The following is a 12,207-nucleotide window of genomic DNA, read 5'->3' as shown; positions in this document are numbered from 1 at the left end:
AAACGTTTTAGGGGATTAATTGAACTTAATTTTATTGAGATTTTATCTGAAAAATATCGACATGTAAATAATTTAGAGAGGAATTAATAAGAGAGACCAGGCTGTTCGTCTTTTATAGCAGGCGATTGTTCGGTTCGCCGGCCAGTTTTATGTCATGCGTGTCGGCGACCGAAATCCACCAATAATTCTGATTTAGTTTGACCTGTAAACACGGTATACAACAACGCATTGTTTACGGGTCTATGATTTAGTGTATTGTATAACTTTGGGCTTCATAATATGAAGCTATGGGTCGTGGAAAGCATCATCACTAGACCACGGAACTAGCTGAGGCTAGCTAGCACAGCAGTGCATGGAGTGAGTGCTTTCCGCCAGCCGGCCGCCTGTGTGCAACTGCAACTGCACTGCAACTGCACTGTACTGCAAGTGCAAGACCTGCCGCCTAGCGCCTGTGAGTATATATATGCATTGTTCTAATTTCATTACGTTAATAAATAATATCAGCCAAACTGTCAAAGACTAGGCCTAACCCCAGATCATTCATGAAAAAAAAATGGGCACAGCTTTCTTATGTAGCAGCAGCCCAACTCTGGTTCTCATTAAAATTCACGTTAATTTTGCACAAGATTTTGAAGAGAAAGTCTCTTTTAGAAAGATTTATTTTTCTTCTCTTTGCTTGTCTATCCCAAATTCCTCACACCTTGTTCAAGTTGTCATCCACTTCAGATTCCATTACTTATCACGGTTTTTGTGTTTGTTCCATTTATAGAAAACCAAAAAATGGAGGACACGGCATCTGCTTGTCTGTTTTCATTTGGTGTGATTTCAGACATTCAGTATGCTGACATAGACAACCGCCTGAACTCCACAAAGACACACACAAGATACTACCGCAATGCCGTGGCACTTCTGACTAAAGCCATAGACTACTGGAACAGCGATGTCTCAGCGATGCGGCCAGATTTTGTCATGCAGTTGGGAGATATCATTGATGGTTTTAACAATGAAGGAGGCAAGTCACAATCACTGCGCAGTCTCAGGGTAATCTTGAACCAGTTTGATAGGCTTCCATGTACCGTACATCATGCACTCGGTAACCATGAGTTCTACAATTTCAATCGAGTTGAGATAATGAACAGTAGGCTTTTCTCAGGAGTTCAGTTTGAGACTACTCCAAGAGATTCCAAGTGTGAGTGTTTTCCTGACTTGATCCAGCCCAATGAATTCAGTGCAGAGGGGTTGGCTTCATATTACCATTTCAGCCCAGCTCCAGGATTTCGGTTTGTGGTCTTAGACACATTCAATGAAAGCATCATTGGTCATGTGGAAAAGTGCCCCATTAATCAGCAGTCACTGCATCGTGTACGTACAGTCAACAAGAACGATGATCTGGAATCTCCTGCTGGGTTGAAAGTCTCCGAAAAGCGATTTCTGGCTTATAATGGAGGGCTTGGAGAGAAGCAGTTGGAATGGCTTGAAGATGTACTGCAAGGAGCATGCTCCACTAAAGAAAAAGTCATCTTGTTTGGTAAGACAATGCACTTCTGGTGCTGTGTTTTACTCTTAAATAACAAAATGAACTTTGAATTGCATCATCTCCCTCAAATGAAAAGTTTAGTGCATTCTGGAAATTAAATTCGACAGATTTTTCCTCAGCACTGTAATGGTACAATAGTAGTGCATAGATCTGTAGCAATGTGCCAGATGACCTTTTGCTATTAACTTGTGGCACAACGTGGTGTCAAGACATTTATTGTGGGATAATGTGGTATGTTTGTAGTTGAGACAAACCGAAAACTTGGAGGTAATGAAGTCAAATAGGTTTACATTCGAGTTGATATGTTGATGCCAGATTGATATTGCATTAATCGTTTTCAGTTTGAAGTTGACACATTGTACATTATCTAATTGTATGAAATGTGCATTTATTTCTTTGTATTTTTGTTTCCTAGGGCATGTTTCAATCTACCCAGTCAATGGAGATCACACATGTCTGTTGTGGGATTATCCAAAGGTTGACAAGATGTTGCGAGCCTTTCCCTGTGTTGTTGCTGCATTTGCCGGCCATACCCACAACTATGCACACACCATTGATGCGTCGTCTGGTATCCACTTTGTTACCTTGCCTGGTATAGTGGAGGTTCCACCCGGCAGTAATGGCTTTGGCACCATTCTGGTGTACGCCGACAAACTTGTCCTTCATGGAGTTGGACAAATGGGTTCTCTTGAGATGATATTTGCTTAATTAAAGCATCCAAATGACTGATATCTTATAACACATCCTGGGTTTATGCTTTATGGTGGGTTTAGAGTGAGTGTGGTGAGATTATGCAATGCAAATTAATGATATTATTGATAGGATTTCTCTGTTCTTCTCTTATTGTATATAATAGTTATCCAAAGGAAGACAAGTGTTACATGTGTTTGTTTATGGTATAAATCGAGGACACACACGTGCAACATTATCGATGAATCGAGGACAGGAACCAAATCGAGGACTCCTCGGTTGGAAAACATGTACAAAACCAATGAGAGCCGTTGCAAAAAAGTTACAAACAAAGGAAAAGGGAAGAGGAACAAAAGAAAATCCTCGATTTACACCATCAACAAACGTGCTAGTGTGTGTGTGTGATCTTCCAATACAATGCACTGTACTTTTGTAAGCTCTGTTGATATCGATATTTTTTATTAGGTTATGGAAAATTTGTGTGTGTTTTCCTATTATATTTGAAAACAAAATAGTGTGGATGGGTGGAAAAAAATCTTTTTTTTTTCTTCAAATGCCACAAACATACAATTAAACGACTACCTCAATACTCGTTGATATTCTTGAGTCATCTCCATCTATCATTTTGGTGAGGCCAAAGTTTAGAGTATTTTTATTTGGTTTGGACTCCCCCAAAAAATTAAAAACTTCTAAATTTTCTCAAGAGGGAGCGGAAACCAAAGATAAACATGAACCTCAGGTTTGAAATAGTCCTGATATAATAAATTTGAAATACAGTTTGTGTCTGCTGACTTGGCAGTATAATGGAAATCCTCTTAAGAATCTTGCCCTTTTTTTCTAAGTTATGCATCTTTACTCTCCTTTTTAATAGATAATGCATCAAATATGAATGTACATGTAGATTTTGTTTAAGCTCAATGCAAAAAAAAAAATATTAATTTATTAAAGGGAATATACATCATTTGCTTTTGCTGTAATTTTCAGAAATGGATGGAATTGGGGGGTTGGAAATATATAGCAAATATAGTTACACTGACTTTTTTGAGGTTTTGGGTTCAAAAATGCTATAAAAACCAAGAAAAACAATCATTTTCCTGTAGTCTGGTTCCCTGACTCCATTTAAGAAGAAACAGAGCAGTTTACATACATTGGGGAATTGTAAGGTCAGGGAACCAGTCTAGCTGCTTTGTACCCGTTCATAGGTGTGTAATCGTTTGCAAACAAGTGCGATGGTCAATTGGGGCCAGTATTTGAAAAAAAGCCAGTTTTTTCCAATGCTGATCGGCCGATCAGCGTTGGAAATTGATACAAAAATACCACTTTTCTTGAAAATGACAGTATACCAGGTGCCATGATTTTACAGGATGCTTTTCACTGTCATTCACTAACAGTCCAGCAAGGTATTTCAAAATGATTTGGTAGTTTTATTTTTTGATGTTTGCAAATGTTGTATTTTCCCTTTAAGTTATTCGGAAAACATTTTGAACTTAAAGTGCTACCTTACTTTTCCATTGGAAAACAGTTTCAACATACTTATTTATTCTACTTGGTATGCAGTATTATGTCCTATGTACACAAAGCTTTAATACATCTCACAGATTTTATTGTTTAATAAATAGATTTTGAACTTTTATTGTTGGGAGAGTGTTTTGCAACATTTCATATTGAGGTGTTTATTCAATGTAAAATAAATTGGTTCTAAACATTGAATGTTTGGAGAGTCTTTTAAACATTCCATATTAAATTTTTCAATGAATTTAAAATGTGATATTTTATTCCATGTTAAATGTCTATCTAAAGCCAAACAATATTGCTTACCAAAGTTATAACCTGGGAAAAATAAAAAGAACTAGTCATTAGCAATTAACATCATTTTCAATTTGACTATTTTGTTGTGAGACAGTTTTACCCTTCACATTTGTGCGACTTATTGCTCTATTTCAGCTCGTGGTTTCAACTTGTGAAAAGTTGGTTTGGGGAGATCTTCTAAGGGCGGGCAATATTGAGGGAAAGGGGGGGGGTGAGGGGCTTAGCATGATTTTAATACTAAAAATTATGTTTTTGTGTCCCCTCAATTTCTGGACTGAGTCACAAGTGCTGGTGTTGCTAAGGTCCGAGCATCCCCCCCCCCACCATTCTTTTCTAACCTCCCGACCCCCCCCCCCCCCCCCCCACACCTTTTCACACCACTCAGTTCACCAATGTGCCTGGAACATTTTTTAGTGAGTTTGAGTGAGTGTGTTATATATTAATGTTACTTACAAAAAATCCTTGACACGAAATGCCCACCTCAACCACCAGTCCTCCCCTGAAACCACGCCCACACTTATCAAGTTTGGGGAGGGGAAAAAATTAAGGAGCGACTTTTACAAGTTTAATTTTGTGACCGGCACATCACAGGGCCTTAAGCTATTCATAAGACAAGATTCTATTGGCTAAATCGACCAGCAACAGCGGAGCTGCCGTGGTATTTTACACCAATCAAATAACTTGATACAAAATAGTGTTCCGTCGAATTCCAAAACAGCGCGAGCGACAAATGTGAGCCGACGACACTATTGCAGAGTTGTAAAGTTCTATTTATTAACGGTTAGTGCCATCGATGAAGAAATATGTTTAGTTTATAATATAATCTACTCAAATACAATCTAATAATTAGATTTAAAATTTACATTTATGTCGAAAAGAGATATTAAACCGAAAAAAGATGTTGCCTAGTTTCCGGACATGCACCGTCAGCATGGTCGGTGCAATGCAGTGTTGCTGCATCAGAAAATGTGTGAGGGCGCTGGTCATCCGATTCAAAAGAATTCCACATACGATATAGAGGTAACTTGAAACCGTGACCCTGTATACAAACCCTATATGAGACCACTTTGAAAAATTCTAAGTGTTTTCTCACCAAATGCATCAATATTTTCCCTGCTAAACATGCTAAATTTGAGTTTTTACAATATGTTATCGCTTTCTGAATCTGATGATTTACGTAGGTGATTGCTGGGAAAAATTACTAACGACGTTCCTGTTGTGATTTATTTGATGGAGTAAATAAGATGTATGACCCTTCATACTCAGGTGATGAATAATTCATGATGGAGGAGATATTAGCCAACATTGAGCAGCGGCTGTATTCATTTCATATCTTGGAATTGGATGAACACAGCAGGCAAGATGGCAACTCTGGTGATAATACGCCAGCATTTGAGTCACTAATCAAGATGAATGGAAAACCAATCCCACCACCTGTGGTAAGTCAAACAATGATATGCCTCAGTTTTAGCCCTACCACCTACCACTTGTACCAGTAGCGCAAACACTTTACTAAACCAGAAGTAAAAAGGCAGGGGTCAAAATAAGAAAAACAGAAATGTGTGGTTGCAATTTTAATTAAAATGTTAAAGCCCAACAATGAACAAGAACATTCATGTTCATTGTTTTTGTAGAAAAAGAAAACATTCCTGTCATCAAAAAAATGATACATTTGTGTTTGTGTAGTTCCAAAGTGTAGTTGCAACTTAAGTTGACTTTGTTGCTGTTTGCAGTTAAAAGGCAAGTTGCACTGAACTCTCTCCAAAATGTTTCTCTGCTTTTATCATTGTCAGATGACAAGACAAAAGCGTCTAGAGATGAGAGAACTGAGACATGAGGCGGTCCAGATAGAGCAGAAACTGGCCAATCAGAGGAGGCTCAAGTTGTTGGAGAAGGTTCAAGGTATCGTCAATGGAATAGAGGTGAGACTTGGAGTGTAGCTTTGTTTAGTGGCTCAATTAGGTATAACAAACAGTAGATATTTAGCAATGAGACCCACTTTTTTACGTGGGTGATAGAGGTGATTCTTTTACATGAAATTGCTAATTTATTTCACAAATTCTTTACAGGAGAGGAGATCATCGAGTCAAGCCAGCCAAGTAGATGACCAACCCATCTCACTGGAGCCAGAGGAAACTGCATCCCCGAATCTGGCAGATTGCCCACCAACTCCAGACGAATCAACAAACACAGATACTGAGACCGTCGACCACACCATCTATCGAGATCAAGGAGCATCACTGTCGGGTCTGGGTACGAAAGCACCTCAACTAGTTGCGAACCCTGCTGGAGGTATTTCTAGTGCACAAGGATCCACTAGTAGCAGCAGCGATGCAAGTCTACTCAACCAGACTGTTGTTGCAGCTTCCGACTTCAGTCCTAAAGATCGGGAAGATACCAGCCACACCCCAGTTGATATGACACAAGACAGGACACTTACCCTTGAAGAAAAACTGTGTAATCATTCTTTCACAGAAGATGCTGCGGTTTCTTCCATTAGCAATTTGTCTGTTCCTGGAAGAAACATTCACCAATCAGACTCAAGTTCCTTAAATCCTGCTGGCAGAATCACAGGGACTACTCCACCCAAAACTGACAAAGATGAGACCAACTTTCAACATCCAAAGAATGTCATGGTTGGAAGTTCCACTTCTTTGGGATCAACAGCAGGAGTAAAGTTAGCCTGCTCTTGGAACCAAGAAAGCAGGGAAATACCGGCATCAGAGGAAAGATTCGAAGATGAAAATTCGCCATTGTCAAGGTTCCACCTAATGCCAAGTCTGACAGGGTCTAACCAAGATGATGATGATGACTGTGACCCTTTTGGAGAAAGAGAGACTTACCTGAGCCTTCTTGGGGAATACTCCTCTTTGCCAATGCCTGCAGGTTCCTCTCATTTCTTCTCTGACGTCTCAGCAGCTCCCTCCTCTACCCCGCTGGACAACCCAAGCCCCATCATGATTGAAAAACCATCAGAACTAATTGGAAATAATCTGTCAGTGAAAAATCCTAGCAAAGTAGCATCTCCGAAGGATGACGAGTCATCCATGTTCATCTCCACCAGTTCAACCTTACTGACCAACACTGCGGGTCTGTCATGTACTTTGCCATCAAGTCTCAGAACAGTTAGTGCTGCATCCACCCTTCAAGATGTTGATGATCCTTGGAATACACTTATTGAGACCCCTCTGCCTACCTATGAAGACTTGCAGGTTCACCCAGAGGCTCCTAGAGGGACCCCGGTAGGTCAGGAAGACAGCCATGGAGGTAATCCCACTTCTGTCACCAAAACTATCAAAGCCTCTCCAGACAGTGCAGGCAGCGAAAATGAATTCATTTCTCCAGAGAAGCGTGTCCGGCGGAACTCGTACACCCTGGATCACCCCTCCCCAGCACTGCTGAATGCCCAGGCTAGGAACGAGGCACCACGTGTCAATGTTGGAAGTGAAGATGGTGGACCATCAGCCAGGAGAAGTCTTGAACTTACAAAGGATAGTGAGATCGAGATCAATGGCAAGTCCAAACAGGCTGAGGTTGACAGGGTTACTGGATCTGGAGGTCAAAAGATTGATCTAACAGAAGGTACAAATTATTCATCTTAATACTGATACCAATGACAAAGCGGTGACTTTTGTTGGTTGCATTATGAACTGATGAGTTTGGTATGCTTGATGCTCCACAGAGTGACAAATCTGATGCATAATCAAGTAGCAGATTTGTCAATGCATAGTGCTGTCAATATATTAGATTTTGTGGTGCAAACAACATTTATCTTGCAATTGAAAGCAAACAAAACACCACTTTATGTTTGTGAACACTGAAAGATGACTTTATTGTTTTTCTAATTCAGAACTTTCAGAGGAGAATGTCTGGCAGCAGCAACTGCAGTACTTCGAGGAAATGAGACTACATCTGGAACAGCAGCAGCGAGAACAACTGCAGCAACTGCTGATGGAGCAACAGCGAGCACAGATGACACTACAGCAAGAGATGGCCCAGCTAGAGCAACGCTTCCAACAGAAGCAACAGCAGCAGCAACAGGATCAGGCAACCAGTAGGGAGGAGGATAGGGCAGCAAGCAGGGAGGGTGTAGCTGGGAGAACTGAAGTCTTGGTAGAGTCTCAAGGAAAGGGTAAGTAATGGAACAACATCATGGTCTCAAGTTCACGGAGCCGCTCCAATGGCAGCTGCTTTCATCAACAATCTGAAATAAAAATGCCAACATATTTGCAATTAACTTCTGTCTCTTTTCAACAGTTTCCATAACATCTACAGCAAGCTTTGGTTCAAAAGAGTCAACACCCACATCAGCAAAGTCCTCACAGCATGTATCACCAGATGTCCCCTCAAAACACACCAGTCCCTCATCTCTCACAATGGTCTCTCCTGAAGTCAAGTCTACCAGCAAGGTGGGCAGTGGAGGGCAGGCTGAACCATTCTACTTAGGAGGGGATACCAGCAAACTTGCCAGATCACCTGGTGTGGGAGAGAATGTGGCTACTCCAGTAAGAATCAATCTTCACAACAAGGTAAATTAGTCAAACCAATAAAACAGAGGATGTAACAAAAGAGGCACGGCCAGGGCCCCCATTTTCTCCAACATTTATAACTGCTTCCCCTATCTTTTTTTGGTAAGCCCTTGTCTTTCAGACATACTGTGTTGACTGTAGCACTATTACACCTGAGTGCAATATCACCTCTGCAAAGATGCTCAGAGTTTGTGCCCATTAAGATGAAAATGTATTTGCGTGCTGTAAAAGCATACTCAGTGCAATACGCACACGAACTAGTGTACACACATAGTGTGTCATTCACTGGCTCTTGTGAGGAGATCACATCTGATGTCAACATGGGTACCTTTATGTAAGAATGGATCATACTGTTTTGTTTCAACAGATCAATTCACCAACAATGAAGAAGAAATTTGACAAAATCTCCGCTGTTGCCAAAGGATACTTGACCAGACGAATCTTCAAGACGCATCGAGTACAGTCAATCATCAAAACCATCAAAGTAAGACTAAGACCCACTTTGATGGGCCCTTTCAGTCGTATTTTTGATCCCCAATTTTCAGTGCAACTGTATATTCTTTCATTGACAGTGACTTTTTTCCATGGATGCCTCAGGAGTTTTGGTACCAAAATTCCCAGAAATGAGAGGACCATTTTGACATTTAAAAATACAAATTGAAAGCTTGAATTTTATTCCAAACCATGTTTTGATATTTATGGTTGGATTTTTTGTCTGTACCATTGAACAGGATACAGTAGCTTTTGCTGACAAGTTCATCTCAGAAACTCCCATCAAAAAAGGCGGCATGTCCATGCAAGACATGATGCTGGCAGAACGTGTTCTTGCCCAGGTAAGACAAATTCCTAACAGGACATTTAAAAAAAAAATGTTTGAGGCTATGAAAATAACTAATAATTAGCTTTGTTAGTAATTACCAGTGCTGCAAACTTGGAAACTGTAATCAGGGATCATTCAGAGAATAAAGGGTTTTGTTTCAGTATGGTTTTTCATGGGCTTTTTTACCGTTCTGTTTTTCAGGTCCGAGCTGCCCAGTATGATCTGTATGACATCTTCTTTACTCTGCCCATCGATGAGAGAATGAGTCTACTTGAGAGGAATAAGAGATTGAGTACAGAGGGAGGACAGACCACAAAGGTATCAGCCTTGACACAAGTCCACCACAAGAGGGCACTGTGATAGTATGCTGGTAGTTTTATCGATCACTTCAGTAACAAAAATAAGAAGATGTAGGTATTACCAGCTTACCTGCAGTCCAGACTCACGCACTTATAATGTTTGCAATTGGGCTAAATGCACTTGCACCTGAATTCGTTAGTCGTCCGCTGAGTATGGTACCTCATTAATGTCTTTTAATTGTGGTTTGGGTGATTAGTTTCTGGACTGTTGGCAGGCACTTCAAACAAATGAGTGGTCATAAAGTGAATACTGAATCATTGAGTGAATTGATTATGAAATTTCAGGTAACCTCAGAGCCAGACCGAGTACCAGCCAAACCGTTATCAGCAGCCACTGTCAAAGCCTTAGAGAGAAAGAAGAAAGCCAAGGAGGCAGAAGCCAGAATCTTTGGAGATTTCAAATCAGCGAGTAAAGGCAGAGGTTTGTCCTCCAGGGGCAGACCAGCCAGTGCTGCTGAGGGCAGGTAGGTAGTAGACTACCCTGTCATGAAGCTTCTCCATCCTTTCATTAGTGCTGCTACTTAAGAACAACCTGCGTTTGCAAACCGATTTCATCTTTGCCAATTCAGGACACCATCATCAAAAATCAATCTATGAGAGGGCTTGCTTATCAATATATTGTTGTTGGAAGTTGGGGCACAAGAAAACTATTTGTATCTTTTCGTAATTTAATTTTAGAGAGTTTTGTATCCAAAAAGCATGGACATACTGAAGCAACAAAGATAGAGAGTAAGAAAGACGTACGTTGGTAGTAATCTTTATCTTTGATTTACTTCCATAGAATCTTGAAACCATTGGTCAGTCAACGGTCCCCTGCCAGGCCAGCAAGTACAAACACATACAGGTAGGTGGATACCAGTCAAACCCAGGTTCGGATCTGTGTCAGTTTCAATTTTTTTGGGGTGCTTCACAATGTTTTCCCACCATTTAAAAGTTCCATCCACTTCATTTACTTTGTTAATTTTGTATCGATAAGTCACATTTTTGATGTAGAGTAGAAGTGATACGCTATGTAATTTCACTTTAACAGACCCTCCAAGTACGGTATCGTCATCGGCCAAGATCCACCAAAGTCCAAAGACTCAAAGAAGTTGACCCATGACCTCAGTAGGGCAAAAGTCACAGCTCAGAGGGCACCAGGCAATGCTACACAAGGAGTGAAATCAACCAAGACACGGTCACCAGTGACAGTTAAGACTAAAGGTGTGCGCAGGTCGCTATATCCCATTGCTAATCCTGCTAAGAAAGCTCCTCGCAGGACTACGGATGTCAGAAAATAAAAGGGTTTTTGGTAAGCAGAGTTTGGGTCGACACTTTTTCACAGCAAAACTGTTTTGCAGACAAATCAGTTGCCTTAAGTAAGCTTTAAGTAATTAAATTTCAAGTTCATGGAAAAACATGAAAGAAACTTGATTACTTTCAAAGTCAGCATTTGACTTTGAAATGTTACTTCTTAGACAGTGAAATTATAAAACTGTTTGTCTTGATTGACAGTATTTGATTATTGATATAGATTTGACAAGAATCAGCTGAAATGAATAAGATGGTACTATTTGGTACATTACCAGTGATTGAGTATTTTATGCCCACTGTAAATTAAGTCGAGTGTGGGCAAACACTTTATGCAAATCTTTAATGAAGCAATAATGTACAAGATTGCATTTTTTGTATTCTAGTTATGTGCAATTTAGACGTTCATTAGTTTAATTTACAAAGATTGCTGTGTTTGTTTTGATGTGTATAAAATGCAAAGTATTCAGTGATGAATGTTGACAGATAGTCACAGTGGAGAGGCATTGTCTTATCTTCTTTCTTTTACATGATTTGTGACAATGACTATCAGAATTTGAGTACCGGCACGGAGTTTATTTACATTATTCTATGCAATTTTCTTTCCTGAAAATGAGAGTCCAAAACTTTTAATGACTGTACACACAATGATTTGATAAGATGACAACATACCAGAACAAAGATTAATTGTACCTTCAAATTGGAAAAAAAAGGGCTTTTAAGCCCAAATTTAGGTCTTGCGTTCTACAATTGCATTAGGAATTGCACGTTTGAATATAATTGATTCATCACCAAAGTTTTCATTGTTTAAATGAAGGAGTTTTGTTATTTTGCCAGTTTATATTTGCTTTAAAGTTCATAAATGTTTGATTTGCTGGAATTATTGATTTATTTGAACTGAAAAGGGAATTCCAGAAAGGGTGTACCCCTTAAGCTTTGCGTGCAGCGCATTATTTGCTTAGAAATGACTGCTTTCAAATTGTGGCTGTAAGTCTTTTCAACTTACATAATGTACATCCCACTCTGTTATCTTGAATTAAAGCATCACAACTGCACATTTTTCATACAAATGTTGGATAAAGCATCATTCTTATTGTCAAAGTTGTACAAGTTAAATCCTCCAGCACTTTCATATCAATAAAGAATTATAAGATGAAGAAACTTATCTGCCTC

At 39.7% G+C, this 12,207-nt stretch overlaps 2 protein-coding genes across 3 annotated transcripts; both read left to right on the top strand.

The window, feature by feature from the left end:
• The first annotated feature begins 101 nt into the window (after positions 1-101).
• Positions 102-2,689, top strand: LOC119735020 (manganese-dependent ADP-ribose/CDP-alcohol diphosphatase-like). The gene is made up of 3 exons (XM_038208699.1): positions 102-451; positions 770-1,528; positions 1,953-2,689. The coding sequence occupies exons 2-3, from the start codon at positions 781-783 to the stop codon at positions 2,243-2,245; spliced, it is 1,041 nt and encodes a 346-aa protein (XP_038064627.1). The 5' UTR covers positions 102-451; positions 770-780; the 3' UTR covers positions 2,246-2,689.
• Positions 2,690-4,690: 2,001 nt separating this feature from the next.
• LOC119734908 (centriolar coiled-coil protein of 110 kDa-like) lies at positions 4,691-12,199 on the top strand. Of its 2 annotated transcripts, none has more exons than XM_038208537.1 (12): positions 4,691-4,816; positions 5,303-5,475; positions 5,830-5,958; positions 6,106-7,618; positions 7,887-8,168; positions 8,294-8,565; positions 8,933-9,049; positions 9,297-9,398; positions 9,587-9,703; positions 10,030-10,208; positions 10,526-10,588; positions 10,775-12,199. In XM_038208537.1, exons 2-12 carry the CDS (start codon positions 5,317-5,319, stop codon positions 11,022-11,024), a joined length of 3,183 nt encoding a protein of 1,060 aa, XP_038064465.1. In that variant the 5' UTR covers positions 4,691-4,816; positions 5,303-5,316; the 3' UTR covers positions 11,025-12,199. The 2 variants fall into 2 exon arrangements, with proteins under 2 accessions (XP_038064465.1, XP_038064466.1); XM_038208538.1 differs by lacking the exon at positions 4,691-4,816 and adding an exon at positions 4,844-5,056.
• The last annotated feature ends 8 nt before the right edge of the window (positions 12,200-12,207 follow it).

This window comes from Patiria miniata, unplaced genomic scaffold, assembly GCF_015706575.1.
Source record: "Patiria miniata isolate m_02_andy unplaced genomic scaffold, ASM1570657v1 HiC_scaffold_28, whole genome shotgun sequence".
NCBI lineage: Eukaryota > Metazoa > Echinodermata > Asteroidea > Valvatida > Asterinidae > Patiria > Patiria miniata.
Note: the sequence above shows the minus strand (reverse complement) of the source record. Positions and strands in the feature narration are given on the sequence as shown.